At 38.5% G+C, this 18,539-nt stretch overlaps 1 protein-coding gene across 4 annotated transcripts in view; it reads left to right on the top strand.

The window, feature by feature from the left end:
* Window positions 1-18,539, top strand: part of TMEM108 (transmembrane protein 108) — a 283,973-nt gene that overhangs the window by 135,029 nt on the left and 130,405 nt on the right. For 2 of the 4 annotated variants that reach the window (XM_045538873.1, XM_045538883.1), the window contains one exon: window positions 14,397-14,482. In XM_045538873.1, the coding sequence (XP_045394829.1) occupies window positions 14,443-14,482 (40 nt within the window). In that variant the 5' untranslated portion in view covers window positions 14,397-14,442. The remainder of the gene's footprint in view (window positions 1-14,396; window positions 14,483-18,539) is intronic. The other 2 variants (XM_045538866.1, XM_045538892.1) reach the window with 1 other exon arrangement.

Genomic DNA, 18,539 nt, shown 5'->3' on the forward strand with positions numbered 1-18,539 from the left:
GTGCTTAAGCGGTCCTCCTGCCTCAGCCTCCAAGTAGCTGGGACCACAGGTGTGTGCCACCACACCCAGAAAATTTTTGTATTTTTTGTAGAGAAAGGTTCTCACTATGTTGCTGAGGCTGGTCTTGAACTCCTAGCCTCAAGCAATCCTCCTGCCTTGGCCTCCCAAAGTGTAGGGATTATAGGCATGAGCCACCACACCCAGCCTGTGCTGCTTTTGTTGAGTGGGAAAAATACTAAGATGTTTTGAATAGGGATCCCAAAGAGCTTTTTATCACTGTGTAGCCTCTGACTTTGGAACCTATCAGTAGAATATTAGATTGCTAATAAAAATGGAAGCCAGTTAGCAAGATAATTAAAAAACAAATACAGTGTTCCTTTCCAGAATATGCAGTTTCAAATGATGATGGTGGCCATGTAGATTGATGTATCCCTCAAGGAAAGTAATTTAGTAACATGTATCACAAATTTGTATATATTTATACCTCTTTTGACATGGCGATTTCCTTCTGGGAGTCTAGTCAAAGGAAATAATTCTAAAGTTAAAGATATATGCAATATATTGGGTAGAGGATCATGCTCAGTGGTGTCAGAGACTATTACAGCAGCTTAACACAATAGACATTTTTCCTTCTCACATAAAAAGATATGAGGAGACCAATGTTTAGGGCTGCTGAGGCAGCTCTATGATGCCATCAACATCCTGGGCTCCTTCAGTGACTTTTGTCTTCATTGTCCTTTTGTGGTTGCAGGATAGCAAGTTTATCACATGCTGTTGTTCCAGGTGGGAAGAGAAAAGGACCAGGAAGACAGGCAAAACTTACCAGAATCCCAAGTAGACTTCTGTTCATTTCTCATTAGCCAGAATTGTGTCTCCTTTAACTGCAAAGGAGATTAGGAAATTAAGAGTTGTGTCAGGTACATTGTCAGGTTAACCAAAATTGGCTTTTGTTAGTAAGAGAAATTGAGAGAATGGCTATTGGTGAAACAAGTAGTAATGTCTTCCATAGAAATCAATGTACTGATGATAACAAAAGTAAAATAATGGAGACATACTTAATATCCCATTCACAGAGTAATAGATTAATGAAATGATGTAACTAACATAGACTATTATATAACTACAGTGTATTAATCACAGTTTGATCAGGAAAACAGAAGCCACTCTAGGTCTGAGGAATAGGAAACATTTTAATACAGGGAATTAAAGGTTTATACAACCTTTGAAGGGCTGGAGGAGTGAGATCAGAAAGGGCTACTGTGTTAGCTTGGACCCTCCCAAAGCAAAGCCTGGGGCAAGGGAGTTTATTTGGGAGGTGATACCAGGGATTTTCAGTGGTAGAGTGAGGAAAGAGGAATGGCCAACATAGGGTGTGTTATAGAGGTTGCATTAGGAAAGTAGGGGCTTGATTCTATCAGTATCTACTGAGAAGCAAAGCACCTTCTAGAATTGTCCTCCCAAAGTATGGAAAGTAAAAGGATTTATCTGTTGGCTCCCAAGAGTCGCCCCCAGGGATGAGATATTAATTCTCTGTATTTCTGAGATGCACACATGTATATGGGCCAAGCTAATTCCCATGGCACTTGAAACAGTGGAGGTACCCCCAGATAATGGTAATGTGTAGCCTGCACTTGAGGTAGAATGCTGCCATCATGATGATTTTAAGCCAGTATGGAACTGTGCAGTCATGGCTGAAATCAGAGGTGAAGACAAGAGGATTATGAGCCAGGGTGCAGTGGTATCGGCTGCAGCAGATTCAGAAACTCAGACATGAAGGACCCATAGGTAAGTAGCCATTAAAGGCCTTTCCTTCCAGTAGCACTCAAATGGGTGGTTCTCTGGTGGACACTTAGAAGCTTCTAGAAAGACCTTTCATCTCTTGTCTATCACTGTTCCACAGCTGCTACTGAAGAATAGTGGCTTCTCTTTCCCTGTCATCTTTCAAATGACCTGCCAAGTGTCTTTGATTGGTGGAATCTAATGGGAATCCTGACAACAAGGCCTCTGAGACATGTAGTTTTCAGGTTTCATGACCCTAAGGTACAAGAGAACACTCAGAAGGGTAGGGGTTGTCCTGAGTATAGATAAATGATATCTGGCTCATCAGCAACTGATGAATTATTTATGAAGAGTTTATAAAAACATGTAAAACTTGTTTTAATCACATCTAGTTCACCCCACTGGTGAGGGAGGGATTCCCGCCCTCAGGTTATAAGGATTGTGGAGTGGTCAAACACAACACCCAACACGGGCTAGATGAGGTCAGCAGCAGTTTATTAGTCACATACAGCTCAGGGAGGAGGATGCTGAACATCATTCAGGGCCTCCTGGGATAGCACTGGGGAACAGCATGAACAACCAGGGGCAGTGGGAGGCAGGTTGGTAGTATCAAGAGGATAAGATGCCCCCTGGTTCCCTCAGGAGGATGTGATTGGCTTTTTTGAATAATTCCACTGGCTGGCAGGGAACTGTAAAACACTATGCAGGGATAAGCAGGAACTGTGCCTGGTCCCTTTGATAAGGAGGACTGTTTGGCTGGAGGATTTTTATCCCTAGGAACAGAGTGGGGAGGGAACGTGAGAGGTTAGGCCATTTGATGTCCTCCTGATTTTATCAGATGTCATAGTGGTGCATAATACTAAGCCTTCATTTTAGACCTTACACCACATCAATGATAAGCAGTCTTCACTAGTTTGAGTAGAGAAAAAAGGGCACATCTTTTTTTTTTTTTAAAGTAAAGGTGAAATGGCTCATTTAATCAGCTCATTTTGCAAAGCAGCCTTTTTTCCCTAGGATTTCCTCTATTTTGTGGTAAGCCCATGAACCTCAAGGCCCAATGCAATCCCAAGGGTCAGTCTTTGGTATAGTGTCTCCAAAGAAGGGAAAATTAAAAAAACAGGGCTGGCACTTAGCATTGGAAAATATTTGAATGAATGAAAATAATTGAATGAATGAATGCCTGAACCAGAAAGCAAGCTCAGACGGGTGAAGTCCTGAGCTCCTCAGTGCTTTTGCTGCTGCAGGCATTTGTTTCTCTGGCTGTCCTGCAGTCACTCTCCTGCCAGCTGTGACATCCGTGGGTTCAACACTACCTTGTCCCCGGTGGGAGAGGAATGCAGACTCTCCTCCCTGAGTCTGAAACACAGTCCTCCCTGCCTCAGCAGCTGCTGCCACAGCCTTTAAGGGGTTAAAGGGAATGCAGGAAGAATCCAGAGCCTAGGAAACATTGCCCACCCAATCTGCTCTAGCATGAGCCAGTTCACAGGGTCAGAAATGACAGGTAAGTTTCCTGCATCACAAACTCATTGTTGTTTTTAATTTCTCTTGTTGTTCCCACCCCTTCTGCCCCCCCCACATATTTTCTCCAGCCTTTATTAACTGCTGTCCAATATGGTAGGCATTCACCACATATAGCTATTTTAAATTTAATTATAATTTAAAGTTCAGTTCCCCAATTAGACTAGCCATGTTTTAAGAGCTCAGTAGGCACCTGCAAGTTAGAAGCTACTGTATTAGTATAATACAATTTATAGAACATTTCTGTCATCACAGAAAATTTCTGTTGGACTGCACCACCTACATCAATTTTGTAGTATCATTCAGACTTTTATTTAACCAGTATATTGAAGGGCTATTGTGTGCCTGATCTTATTCTAAGCACAAGGGATGCAGCAGCAGTCAAGGCACACATTTCTGCAGAACTTACATGTTAATTTATAGAGCCTGCATCTATCTATGTTTCAGTGTGTATCAACAGCTTACATAGGGACAGCACTGGAAAACAGACAGCTAATTGTTTATTAAATTCCAGGCTCATCCCCAGTCTTATTTCTTTGAGGTATAGCTCAATTTTCTTCAACTTTTAGACTTCTGAATTTTAGAGCTCTCATTTGGGCTGATTTGCAAGGCAGAAATGGCTTACATGTTAGATTTACCATTAAGTATTGGCTGTCATTGTTAAGTCTTTAGGTTCTGGATGAGAGGTTTATTTGAGAGTAGTTGTTCCAGGATTTAATCGTTTAAATCAATTCTGGCTGCCTGTATTTAGAATTTTAATTCAGTGAAAAGTCTAGTTCTTCCTGGTTGCCTATAATGACAACAGAGACAATAAATACATTGCAATCATTTTGTTGGTTTTCTTCCCACAAAGCCTATATTTTAATCCCCCCCTCTTACTCATACATTACCATTATTAGCCTAAGAAGTCAAATAATGGAGATGGGCAACATTTCTAAATTAGCCATTAGAATTCAAACACACCACACTAAATGCTCTCAACAAGAGCCACGAATGCCAACACCACCAATTTGTTTGAACTAATGAACTGTAAACATTTCCCCTGCTGGTGAACTGATGAATTATAGTCTATTACAATTGAAAGGGACTTTGGAGATAGGTCTTTCTGCTCCAGCTACTTCTTTCTTCATTTTATTGGTCCTCTAAAGATGTGAATTATTGTCCAAGGTCACAGTTGTACAGTAAAACTCTGCCATAGCATAATAAATGGGGCCCAGAAATTCGCTTGTGTGAAGGAGGGGTTCTCAAACTTTAGCACTTATGCTGGAGGGCTCACTGAAGCACAGGTTGCAGGGTCCCACCCCTAGAGTTTCTGATGCAGGAGGTCTAGAGTAGAGCCTGATCATTTTTATTTCTAACAAGTTCCTGGGTGCTGCTGTGATCTGAGGACCACACTTTTAGAACCACTGTTGTAAACCATGTGGTTACATCATTGTGAAGTCAATAGAATGGTGAAAGCTAGCCTACGCCTGGCCTGGCACTCTGAGGATCCAGCTGCAGGGTCCAGATCTATCCAGGTTTAAACTTGGGTTTGGCACCACCTAGTGGTGGCCGTGTAATGCTGTGTAAACATTGATGGGGACGACTCTGGGATGTGAAGCTGGCTGGGGCTTCCAGGACGAGGACTCTCCAGCTATCTTGTGGTTGGTAGGCGTTTATTTAATTATATCAATCTCGGGAGATTGAGCTTTGGGGCCCCAGCCTCCATTTCAGCCTTATCCTCTCCTGAATATATCCTTCTCTCCCCTAGAAGATACGAACTTTGGCCCAACTCTTTCAGAAGCTGGAGAGCCAGTCATGTGATATCCAAAATTGCATTGATGAAGAATTTTACAACAGCCAGTAGTAGATATTCTATTGTTTGTTGCACTCAAACTCTTGTCACTGTCCTACCTCTGTGCCTTTGCATTTTTCCCTGTTTACCTATTGAAATCCTTCTTAATCTTCAAGGTTTACTCAAATTCCACCTCCTTCAAAAACCTTGTCCTGCTACTCTCTAGAAGAAATCATTTTTCATTCTTCTGAAGAGGTAGGACATGTTTATTGTACTTCTACTGTGTTCCAGACTGCGTGGATATGTTATATCATTTTATGCTCAAAACAAGCTTGCAATGCAGGTATTATACCTGTTTCACAGATAGGGACGTTGAGACTCAAGAAGGATAAAACATTTTCTAATTTGTTATAAGTTTTCTAATGTAGCTAGTAGGGGCAAAGCTGGCTGTAGTGATTTTTGACAAGATATTCTCTCCCCCTGCTAAACTGCAAGATCCTTGAGGAAAGGGAACACGTCTCATTTGTTTTTTTGTTGTTGTTGTTTGTTTTTTTCTCGGCCCCAACCTCTGCTACTAGCACAGTGCTTGTTAAGCTGTGGCACTCAAAGAAATGGATCTCCTGGCTCCCTGCTGTGTGTACTGTATCTCCTTGTCCTGCTTCTGTCTGTGCAATTTGCTGTGGTCCCTGGCAGAGAAGGGGATGCCTTCAGTGTAGTCTCTCTCCTGTTGCTCCCACTCAGAATTTGCAGCCTCTGTCTGTTTCCCCTGTGAATGCAGTCTTCAGGAAAAGGAACACTCACTCCACCCAGGAAACCCATACTTTGGAGATGAGGGTGGTTTCAGCCTCATGCCAAGCTCTCAGTCTGCATGTGGCTTCCCACACCATCTTCACTTCCCTGGATCTTATCTGTCTCCCTTACAGTCATTGTTGCCTTGTTCTTCCAGATATCCTGATGAAGCAGGCAGCAGGGACAAGTGAGATCATCTCTATCAAAATCAGAGATTGGGTGAAAGAGCACCAAGAGCTCATGTGCTTAAAACTTGAATTGCATGAAAGGCGGTGGATCCAAATATTTAAGAAACACTGACTCACTCCTGTTCTGTTTTGAATATGACTTACAAATGTGGTTTCATTTATCATCCCACTTCCTCCATCTCTCATAAAACTGCCACTTTCAGGAAAAAGGATAAGTGGGGCTGGGCTCACTGTGGTTCTAGTACTCTCTGAGGCTGGGGCAAGGATCCCTGGTTCTTAACCCAACTGTACAGTAGAATCACTTGGAAGCTTCCCTCATTTCTTCAGGCAGTCCAACTTCTTTGATCTGGGATGGGGCATGGCACAGACATTGGTATGTTCCTGTTGTTCTAATGTTCAGCCAGGGTTAAGAACTGGTAGATTAGGTTTCTTGGTTTCCAAGCCTGGCTGATCGTGATGGCCGTAATAGGAGCCTTTTAAAATTGCCCTCTTTCAGAACCTAGGAATTAGAATTCCTAAGGGAAAAACCTAGGAATCTATTTTTAAAATAAATTCTGGCCATCAGTTCATTTAGGGAACCACCAATCTTGGTATTTCCAGATATTTCTTCTAGCCCTTCTAGTTATCAAAGCAAGGTAGAATTATCAACATAAGCATATAAAGCTATATTTAAGTACCTCACAGGTGAGGTCAGATTTTTTCATGCTCCCTGGAGCAAGGCAGAAAACTGAAACTCATCAGAAGTATTTGGAATATCATGAACTTCACTGTGGGACTTAACCTCTCCTGCTTGAGTCTGAACAGTGACCTGAATGCCATACTCTTCTTGTGATGGTTGTGGCCGTTTTATATTGGCCCAAACCCCTCTTGCCTACTATGTTTTCATTTCATTATAATTTTTATTACAGCCATATATATATTCAACAGACTGCCAATCTTATAGAACCACTTGACGTAAATGATGTATTTTGAAAGATTAAACTAGAACCGCATATTAAAACTGTCTTCATACTAGCTCAAGAATTAAAGAAGGTTTTATGTAGATTTAGTGGAATGAGAAGAGCTAAAGAAGAGGAAGGGGGAGGGAGTTTGGGATTAAATGTAAAAATTAAAATTTATTTATTTATTTTACCAACATACCACTTAGCAAAAAAATTAAAATTTATTTATGACTATGATACTGTGCATAATTTCATACTGAAATGTATTGCTTCTTCAAAGCATGCCTTTTGGGTTTAAATGTTCTTTCCACATGCTAAACATTCTGGTATGAGTTTTTCCTATTTCATATAGACTTGCCTCCCTTTCCACTGTAAAAATATCAGCATATCTTTTAGGACAAATGCCTGCTGCCCAAAGGAAATACACATGTTTTTAGGTCCTTGAATTCAATTTCTAAAGATGTTTTTCAGGCACTGGAAAAGGAGAAAGAAAAACGAATGAGTTTGCTGTGGACAAGAAATAATCTTTTTCATAAGCAGTGCAGTCAAAATGATAGAACATACTCCTTTAGTATTTGGCATCTCTACAAGATCATTTAATTCCCTGACCTCAATACTCAGTCTTTAACACCAAAACCATAAAAAGGGAAGTGTGATACATATTCTTCACCTCACACAAGCACCGTCCTGTCTCCTCAAATGAGATAAATGGTCTTAATACACTTTAATGCTGGAAGAAGGAGGTCTGTGTCATTCTAATAAGTGTCAAACTCCCGGTACTATTTTTACCCCGTAGCTGACTTCAGTGGCTATGGACAGCAGAACACCCACCCTCAACAAATGCAAACAGAGCCCAGCTGCCCTTCTTGAGGAGCACTCAGGCACTCCTGAGCCCTCCAGCAGAATTCACGTTAACCGATTCCCTTTTGTAGGCTTTTCCTTAGCAGCGGATGAGCACTTTTTGCCCTTTTGTTGGGAATTCAGATCTGACAGCCTCCTATATTTTCTTTTATTTTCAGAGAGGACAATATGAAGGGGAAGAGAGAAAAGGAGCTCTATTTAGGGTGTTTGTTTGTTTGTTTGTTTTTTCCCTTCAAAGTGTACTGAGAGCCTTGGCCCCAGCCCGGCTGGAGGACTCTTGGAGTACAAGGATCTGCCCCGGCTCCTCCCTCAGGATGGTGCTCTCCTGGGACAGGCACTCTGCTCCTTAGCTTGCTAGAAAAGTACTCATGCAGGTTCTGAGTTCACCTTTTTTAGATTCCACACGTACGTGAGATTATACAGTCTTTGTCTTTCTCTTATCAGATGTCTTTCTGTGCCTGGCTTATTTCACTTAACATAATATCCTACCTGTTTATCCACATTGTCATAAATGACAGAAATTCCTTCTTTTCTATGGCTGAATAGTATTCCATTGTGTGTATATATCACATTTTCTTTATCCATTCAGTCATTGATGGACACTTAGGTTGATTCCATATCTTTGGTGTTGTAAATATTGCTGCAGTGAACATGAGAGCACAGATACCTCTTTGACATACTGATTGTTTCCTTTGGATATATACCCAGTAGTGGGATTGCTGGATCATGTGGTGGTTCTAGTTTTAATTTTTTGAAGAACCTCCCTACTGTTTTCATAGTAGTTTTGCTGATTTACATTCCCACTACAGCGTACAATTCCCTTTCCTCCACATCTTTTCCAGCACTTATCTTTTGTCTTTTTGATGATGGCTATTCTAACAAGTGTGAGGTGATATCTCATTGTGGTTGTGATTTGCATTTCCCTGATGACTAGTGATGCTGAGCATTTTTTTCCAAGTACCTGTTGGCTATGTGTATGTCTTCTCTTGAGAAATGTCAATTCAAGTCCTTTGTCCATTTTTTAATTGAATTATTTGTTTTCTTGCTATTGAGTTGTTTGAGTTCCTTATATATTGTGGATATTGACCTCTTATCAGATGAATGATTTATAAACATTTTCTCCCATTCCATAGATTTTTCTCTTCACTCTGTTGTTTCCTTTGCTGTGCAGAAGCTTGTTAGTTTGATGTAAGACCATTTGTCTATTTTAGCTTTTGTTGCCTATGCTTTTTGGATCATATCCAAAAATTCGTTGCCCAGACCAATGTCATGGAACTTTCCCCCTGTGTTTTCTTCTAGTAGTTTTACAGTTTCCAGTCTTATATTTAAATTTTTAATCCATTTGGATTTGATTTTTCTATGTAGTCTGAGATAGGGGTCTAATTTCATTCTTTCTGCATATGGATATCCAGTTTTCTTTTTGTCTCATTTTACAGTTCTGACTAAACTTTTTATCTGGAATAAATATAGCTAGCCCTGCTCTCTTTATTTCTATTTGCATGGAATATCTTTTTCCATTCCTTCACTTTCAGTCTATATGTGTCCTTAAGGGTGAAGGGAGTCTCTTGTAGGCAGTATATAATTGGATCATGGTTTTTAATCCACTTAGACATTGTATGTCTTTTTATTTGAGAATTTAATCCATTTACATTCAAGGTATTGATAGACAAGGACTCTGTAAAAGGAAAAAAAAAAGTTTTTTCCTCTACTCGCACACCACTCAACACAACACTTCTAACACCAAAGGTGTGGGAGTATTTCTCTACACATGAAGGGAAATTTTTTTATCTTTTATGTATCTACAATAGGTTTTTGTTTTGTGGTTACTATGAGGCTCATATAAAACATCTTATAATTATAACAGGCTTTTTAATGCTAATAACAACTTAACTTTGATTTCAAAAAACTCTATACTTTTATTCCACTTCCCTACATTTTATATTTTTGATGTCATAATTTACATTTTTTACATTGTGTGTCCCTTAACAAATTTTTATAGCAATTATTATTTTTAATAATTTTGACTTTTAACCTTTATCCTGAATATATAGGTAATTTACACACCACCCTTACAGTACTAGAGTATTCTGAATTTAACTTTATGTTTACTTTTACCAATAAGTTTTATATTTTCATGTGTTATCGTGTTACTAGTGTTTTTTCTTTAAGCTTGAAGAACTCCCTTTAGTATTTCTTATATGACAGCTCTGGTGGTGATGAACTCCCTCAGCTTTTGTTTGTGTGGGAGGGTCTTTATTTCTCCTTTATTTCAAAAGGACAGATTTGCTGAGTATGGTATTCTTGATTGGCAGAGGTTTTTTCCTTTAGCCCTTTGAATATATCATCCCACTCTCTCCCAGCCTGTAAGGTTTCTGCTGAGAAATCTGCTAGCCTTATTGAAACTCTCTTTTCTGTTATTCTTTTTACTTGTTGCTCTTGGGATCCTCTCTTTGAATTTTTACAGTTTCATTATAATATGTCTTGGTGTAGTCTTATTTGGATTGGATCTCATTGGAGGCCTTTGGCTTTCCTGTTCCTGGATATTTATATCTTTCCCAGATATGAAAAATTTTCTCCTGTTATTTCTTTAAGCTTTCTGTTCCTTTGTCTCTCTTTTCCCTTTCTTAAACACTGTAATTAAAATATTTGTTCTTTTTATGCTGTTTGTATTTTTCAGCTCCAGAATTGGGTTTTGTTTGGTTGTTTGGTTGTTTTTAAATAATTTCAATCTCTGCTAAATTTCTCGTTTTGGTCATTTATTGTTTTCCTGATTTTATTGAATTGTTTCCCTACATTTTATTGAAGTTCACTGAGCTTCTTTAACATAATTATTTTGAATTATTTGTTAGGCAGTTCATAAATCTCCATTTCTTTAAAGTTGATTACTACTGCTTTATTTTCTTCCTTTGGTGGTGTGATGTTTCTCCAATTGTTCTTGATCCTTATGGCCATACATTCATGCCTATGCATTTGGAGAAGTATGGGCTTATTCCGGTCTTTATAGACTGGCTTTGTTTGGGAAAGCCCTTCACTAGTCAGTCTGTCCACAGATTCTGGGGAGGTCATCTGGCATTGTCCATGGGTAGGTTTGCTGCTGGAGTCTGGTATGGTGCCTGGGTCAGCAGGTGGTGGCTCTGGTATCTGGGTATATAGTGTCAGGCCTAGAGCCTGGAACTACTGTGGTGGACCTGTTGGTTGATGCCGCTGGTATGGGCTTTGATCCTGGTGGGTTGTTTCTCTTTTACTCAATCCTTTTGGCTGTAAAACTCTGTACTTTTTTAGGATTTCATCCCAGAAATTAGTTGTAATCCTTCGAGCTCCTAAATTCCCTAAGGGACGAGACTGATGCGATTAATATTTTCTACTGTATGGCGTAAAAAAGGCTTTTGATGGAATCTAATTGTGGCTTGCCATCTATTCAAAGCAGCACAATTGACCCAAGAGACTCAACTGAGAAACCATCATTAGAACAGTAAGTGAGTTCAGTTAGGTCACAAAATTAATATACAAAACTCAGTCATTTTCAGATAGAAGCAATTAGAAAATATAATGGAAACAGAAATTCTATCACAGTGGCAAAAAATAAATATAAAATGCCTAGAAATTAATTTGACAAGACTGTAGAACTTATATGGAGGAAAAACACTACAAAACTCCACAAAAAGACCTAAATAAAGATTAATTTTGAGTAGTCAGCCATATGGTGCTTCTAGCTGGGATATCCCTGTGTAACCCAGATGATCCCAACTCTCCCAGATTTATAGGATCAGTTGTTTCTTGATAGCTGAATAAAATGGCTCTATTCCATGTATTATGCGGGAAAGTTTATCACTTTTGCAAAAATCCCTAAGCATTTCCAGAGATGATTGAGGGGATTATGTTCCCCTGGATTATTACAAACGACAACTCTTTCTCTATTTTCCTGTTACTTGATCATGCATTCATTCATTATTTATTTAATAAACATTTATGGATTGCTTACCATGCCCAAAACACTCCATAGATACTCACTAACCATTGCTTATGGCTCCTGGGGCTGCTGCCTCTGACTGTTTCCTGGGTCACCCTTGGCTTGGGGCATAGTGTATTCTCTCTCTTTGTCCCTGTCAAGTACCACCAATACAAGTGTATATTGTGCCAGAATTTTACTGAGATTTGACAATACTAGTAGTGGATAAGCATTGTAGAGGGGAAGGAATACAGATATAGCATATGAATACAAACAGCATAAAACAAGAAGCAATGAAAAGTTAAATATTAGACATCTTAAACTTCATGGGGCATCCCCTGTGGGGAATTCCTCACTTTATCCTTTATTCTTAGGTCCCACCTGCTGCCATCTTTTGGAATTGTCTCTTTCTTTTCCTGTCCCTCAGTATCTCTTATCATCTCCTCAGCCTTTCCAATTTCTAAAACCTCTAACTCATTTTCCCTAGCCCTAGACTTTGGAAACTCAAACCTCCTGTTGTTTTATAATGAAAAGCAATTTTTCTCTTTCTCTTTCTTACTGATACAAATCACACAGGGTGGGGGGCGGGTAAATTGCTTAACCAAAGTCATTGAGCTATTTCACTTCTTTCCCCAAAAAAGAGCTCTTCCAGGTCCTAAAAAATATTCTTATGATTGCCAGAGCAACACGTTTTAAAATATTTATTTTCTTACTTACCATATTTGTATTTTTTTAATTTTTTTATCATATTTGGATTTTGATGAGATCACATTTGTCCCAAATAAATAAAGCAAACAGCCAATAATTCTGACTATAATCCTAATGATATTTTTTCTGGAATTTAATAAAATGATCAAAGTTAATTTGGGAGGAAAACAATTAAGGTCAAAGAACAAGACAAATCTTAAAGAGAAGAGTAATAATAAAGGACTAACTCTACCAAGGATTTAATTTAAACACTTATTGTTCTAGTGGAAGAATGAGCAAATGGAAAAATAAAACATAATACAAAGTCCAGAAACAGATCTAAGAATATAAAAATATTTATGACATATTTATATTTAAAATATATAAAAATATTTTAACCATGATGGGGGGAGGAGAGAGAGAGAGAGAGGCTCTTTAAAAAACAAGAAAAATAAAAACCCTAGCATGTTATACAACATAGATTAGCCTTAAAAACATTATGCCGAGTGAAAGAGCCACACACAAAAGACTACATATTGTGTGATTCTGTTTATATAATCTGTCGAGAAGTGGCAAATCCATAGAGACAGACAATAGATTAGTGGTTGCCAGGGTCTAGGGTGAGAGGGAAATGGGGAGTGACTGATAATGAACATGTTCTGGAATTAGGTAGTGGTTGGACAACTTTTGAGTATATTATCAACTGCTGAATTGTGCACATGAAAGACTGAATTTTTATATATGAATTATATCTCAATAAAAAATTGTTTTAACATAAAGCATTTCTACTTGGGGTATCATGAGAAAAACTGGCATGCCAGTAGATAGTGGTTAAAGAATATGAATTAAAATTTTTTAAAAGATAAATGACTAATAAACATGAAAAATACAAATTAAACCAATGGGATAGAATTTTGCCTATTTGCTTGGCAAAGAGGAGAAGAAATTATAAATATCCTTCATTAGGTAGTTTGCATTCTAATGGTTATTCTAATACACAGTATTGATGAAGAGCAATTTGGCAATATATTTATTTAATAAGCCTTAAACTATGTCCTTATGTTTCCATTTCTAGGAATTTATCTTAAAGAAATACTATTTAAATAAATACTATTATTTATATTATTATATTATTTAATAAATTATAAATATGTTTATATTATAATTATATTAATTGTTTATATAATTATAAATAAATTATATTATTTTAATAAATAAATGCTATTATTTAAAATAAATTAGTAAAGTAATAGTAACAACTCAGATGTTTCTGCTGCTAGGGAGAAAAATTGAAATGTATAATCCATAAAATGAAACATATCAATATAAGTGCACATTCAAAAGGCTAGGGAGATACTCCAAAATGTGAGCAATAATCACCTCTTATTGGTAGAATAATGGTAATATGTATTTCTAGTTTATTCTTAGCTATATTTTCTGTATATTTTCAAATATTCCATACTGGAAGTATCCTTGTAATTAGAAAATAATAGAAAAGTTATTTAAAATAGTATAATTTCAAGCTTTCTGGTTTGGTTTTTTGTTTTGTTTGTGAGCACCTTAGCAGAAATGAGATTAGAAATTTTTTCATTCTCCTTCTAAGACTAGAGATTCAGGAGAGATTCAGGAGAATGCCTCAAAAGTTCTGAATCTCGTTTCTCACTTACCAGCTTCCCATATGAATTTCCTTCACTGGGGTATATAGTTTCAGGATTTGACCAGTTGATTAATTGTTGATTTTATAACGTAGACTGTTATAAATTAAACTGTTGTATATCCATTCCAAGATTTTTTCTCTTAAAAGTTCAGATAGTTTAGGTTTTACTGCCAGGATCATGTTGAGTGGAGTTCTTTCTGGTTATTAAATTATGTTCCTCAGATGTAACAGTTTTCTTCTCCCAATTTCCTAGACAGAATCATGAATAAACTGGAGGATAAGCAGGACCAGATGATACCATGAAGAGAAGTTTACAGGCCCTCTATTGCCAACTGTTAAGTAAGTTGAAACTGCATATCTTTTTGCCTAAAATATACCAAAGTTATTGTTTGCTGAGTGTCAGAAACTTACACACTTTTAGGAGGAAGACCAGGGTTGGGTCAGTGAGGAAGGTCAGTGAATTCTCCTGCTTCATCTAGGTGACGTGTCAAGCATTAAGTCATCCTATTGCCTTGGACATCAGTTGTAACACAGACTCCATTATAATAATTACAAATTGACATGTTAAGTGTAGTTAATTTGAGAATGAGTGTTAAAAACATGATTGCCCTTGGTTTTGTGGTCACCGAGTAGAACCTATAGGTTTCTCGTGGGGAGGAAGTAGTAGTAGGTTGTGTTTTCTGGATTTTATCACAGAACCTGTTACCATTCAGTGACTGTGCAGCCTTTGGCTTGAAATGTTATGCATGGCTCTCAAATAATGAGCGGTGAAAATGGGACTACTTGGTTTCTGTGGTTAAATAAAGAGTGTTCAATTATAACTTTCTGCATGTTGCCCTTGCATTTTGGAGATTTTGCCACAAAGCACCAGTTGCCACTTAGTGACTGTACATCCTTTGGGATTAGCATTGCTACTGAAGGAATGTAAAAACCAATACCAATTGGTGGGTTTGATGTTCTGATTGGCCCACCTGGGACAATAGGCATTGCCCACTCCAGGTCAAATCAAAATCATTGAGTTAGAAAACTGGGAGTTCATTGTCTAGTTCTTGCTGAGGTAAATGAAGTACCTATCTTTGCTAGACTGAGTGGCTCATTGTTAGCTTTTGCTGAGAAAATAAAATGAGTAAAATAAGAAGAGATTGAGATGCAAATCACCAGTCAGCCCTTAGAATGTAGTAATTCAGTTTATGGTGTACCCCCAGTGCAAAGCACTTTATCTAAAGACAGCATTCTGGCTGGGTGTTTTAATTGACTCATTTCTTCTGTTGAATTCTAATCCCTGAAACACATATCACGTCAGCCTGTTTCAGCCTGGTGGAAAGTTGCCAAGAGTTACGGGGACTCTCTCATGTTCTTTCTCCATGTGTTCTGTGGGGCTGTGGGTTTGTTACTTTTTTTTATTGACAAGCTTTTTTGTTAAAGAAAAGGCTTTACAGATTGAAGAAGCAATGTCATCAAGGAATGATTAACTCTGCCTTGATGGGAGAGGAGACATTTAAAGGATAAATAGGATTTTATACACACACATGCACACAGAGCCCTCAGAGAAGGGGAGGCAGGCTTTGCAGCAGGAGAAACAGGAAAGGAAAGAGCATAGTAGATTTGGGAGGCAGCGAAATATTTATTGAATTTACCTATACTGATTGCTCCAAAGTTTGCATATTTTAAGGTTATTAATATATAATATGTTGTTATAAAGAAATCAGGTAAATTTTCCAACGTTTCAAAGACAAGTATGCTATGACAAGGTCTGTGTTCCTAAGTTGAGCAACTATAAAGGCTGAAGGGGTTTCAAACATCATCTGGATAGCTACAGAAATCAACTGTTTCTCAGCATGTTGTTGTTTGCAAATCTTGCTAGGAAATGCAGATAGCCAGAGTAGGTAGTTTCCTGCTGGTTAGGAGATAGGTAGTGGCCCTCATCAAACTACTCAGATAATTGGCATACACACATAATAGTTCATATGTGTCATCGGTCAGCTAGTTATTAAGTTATGCCTGTATGAACATTGTCCACAAACAAAATGGTTTTGCCATATCTAAAGTAGATATGAGAACTAGAGTCAACACAAACTTAAAATGTTCTTTTATGTAACTCAGTAAACTAATATTTTTAATTTAGAAAAAAAACATGATTGAGTATTCTGGTTATACATTGTTACATAAAAACTACTCCAAATTTTGTGGCTTAAAGCAAAAACAGTCATTTATTTTGCTCATGAATCTGCACTCTGAACAAGGCTTGGCAGAGACTACTGTCCCTGCTGCACATTGTTTGGGATCTGGGCTGGAATGACTCCAATAGCTGGGTCTGGCCAAGCATCTCTCTCTCCCTGAAGCCTTCTCACATGGGAAGTTTAGGCTTCCTCATAGCACGGTGTGCTCAAGGCAGTCAGACTTCTTACGTGGCAGCTCACCACTATGATGCTGAGGCAAAATTTATAAACCTTCTTATCAATTAAACTTTGACATCTCAGAACGATGCTTAAGCCACATTGTACTGTCCAGGGAAGTCACTAGGACCAACCGTGATTCAAGGGAAGAGGCATTAGGCTGCACCTCTCAAAAGGAAGAGCAGTAACATTTTGTAGTTATCTTAAGTCTACCACAGAGTATTTGTTAAATAAAAAAAAAAACTTAATTACTAGTGGACATTAGCCTGTTCATAAGTTGTCATCATCATCATAAAAGCAACTCCCTCTTGAGTGCCTAGTGTGTTCACAGGCATTTGTTTAAAGCTTACCTGCATCATTTCATTCATTCTGGAGGCTTCAAGATGCTTAAAGATGAAAAAGTGTCACAGACGAGTAAGTAAGGACTGGCCCAGGGTGCTCAGGCAGTGAGTGATGGAGCTGCAGTTTGCACCCAGGTCTCTCTAACTCCTGTGTACATACCCTTTTCTTCATCCCCCCATGGTGCCCTCAGCACACAGGAAAAATGAGCAATGCGGGCCTCGGCTGTCCTTAGGGATAGACAGGGATGGTTCTAACCTGTGATCAGTAGAGTTTTCATCCTGCTAGTGATGTTAGGTGAGACTAAAAAAAAAAAAAAAAAAACCAGCCTCACCCTTCTGGCACAGGCACCGGCACAGGCTGTGGCTACTTCCCTCATGCCCACGTTAGCCGCCTGGCTGCTCCATCCTGCATGTAGCTGTCGCCTCCACCATCTCCCCTTCCACCTCACAATTTAAAACACCTGGTTTTTAGAGACAGCAGACCAGTTCAAATCCTGGTTTTACCCTTCCACCTCACAATTAAAAACACCTGGTTTTTAGAGACAGCAGACCAGTTCAAATCCTGGTTTTACCGTTTTATAAGTGGCTTGTCTTAGGCAAATTACTTAATCTCAGTGAGCCCTACATGTAAAAAGGGATGAGACCCACCCCCCTACTAAGGTGGTCTTGAGGGAGATAGCATATAAATAGAAAACCTACCATGGATGCCAGTTCCCTTATTGGCCTTCCTGCCTGGAAGGGACGAGTACAACCTAACCTGGAGCTCTACTGTAACTAACATTTGTGTAGGACCTTCTGGTTTGCAAAGTATTTTCCCATAATTTGATCCTCACAACTTTTTTAAGACAAGTAAGACATTAATTATTATTGACTGCATTCTACAGAGGAGAGAATCGACATGATCAAGGCTGCCTTTCCCAAGCCACACTACAATTTTTTAGAAAAACATTTAATAATGAACGTAAGGAGCATCATCACAAACCCTTAAGAACATGACAGTACTGGGGAGGTGTGAGTCTGAGTCAGCAAGTGTGGCCTTTAGCCAGGTGCTATCTACTGGGAAATCATTGTTACTTCATTATTAAGACTAAGATGTTATTAAGATCTTATTAGAATATGAAGTTTTTATATACCAATATCTATTCAAATCAGAGTTCCTTGATTTAAGAAGTGACCATGTTTAGCAATTTACATGTTTGCTATACCCCCAGGCATGTGAATTTCTTATATCATGCTCTGTATTATTTCTAGTATATCCTTCTTGCTCACTCATGTGTCCTCTGCATATTCTGGTCTGTGTTTGAGCAAAGTAATCCTTTGCTCAATTCAGAGAACTGCCCACAGGTCCGTATCTTAGGAGGAGGAGGAGGAGAAAGAGAGCTCCAGGTGTGGATTTGGCCTCTAGCCTGCAGAATATAGAAGGGGAACTATATCTCTTGTTCTACCGTCTTTACTGGGTCATGGAGATCAGGTCTCAGTCTTAGCTTTGAAGTAAGCACGCGTGCACACACATACACACACTCCAAGTCCCTATCACCTTTTTCTGTAGACTTTTCCAGGAGTAATAAGAAGCTAGTTAGGAGTAGAGTTCATTTTCTCTTGGAACCTGTTTTTTGACATGGTGATCTGCCTCTCATGGGATCTCTAAAACTAAGCAGA

Source organism: Lemur catta, chromosome 1 (assembly GCF_020740605.2).
Source record: "Lemur catta isolate mLemCat1 chromosome 1, mLemCat1.pri, whole genome shotgun sequence".
Classification (NCBI taxonomy): domain Eukaryota; kingdom Metazoa; phylum Chordata; class Mammalia; order Primates; family Lemuridae; genus Lemur; species Lemur catta.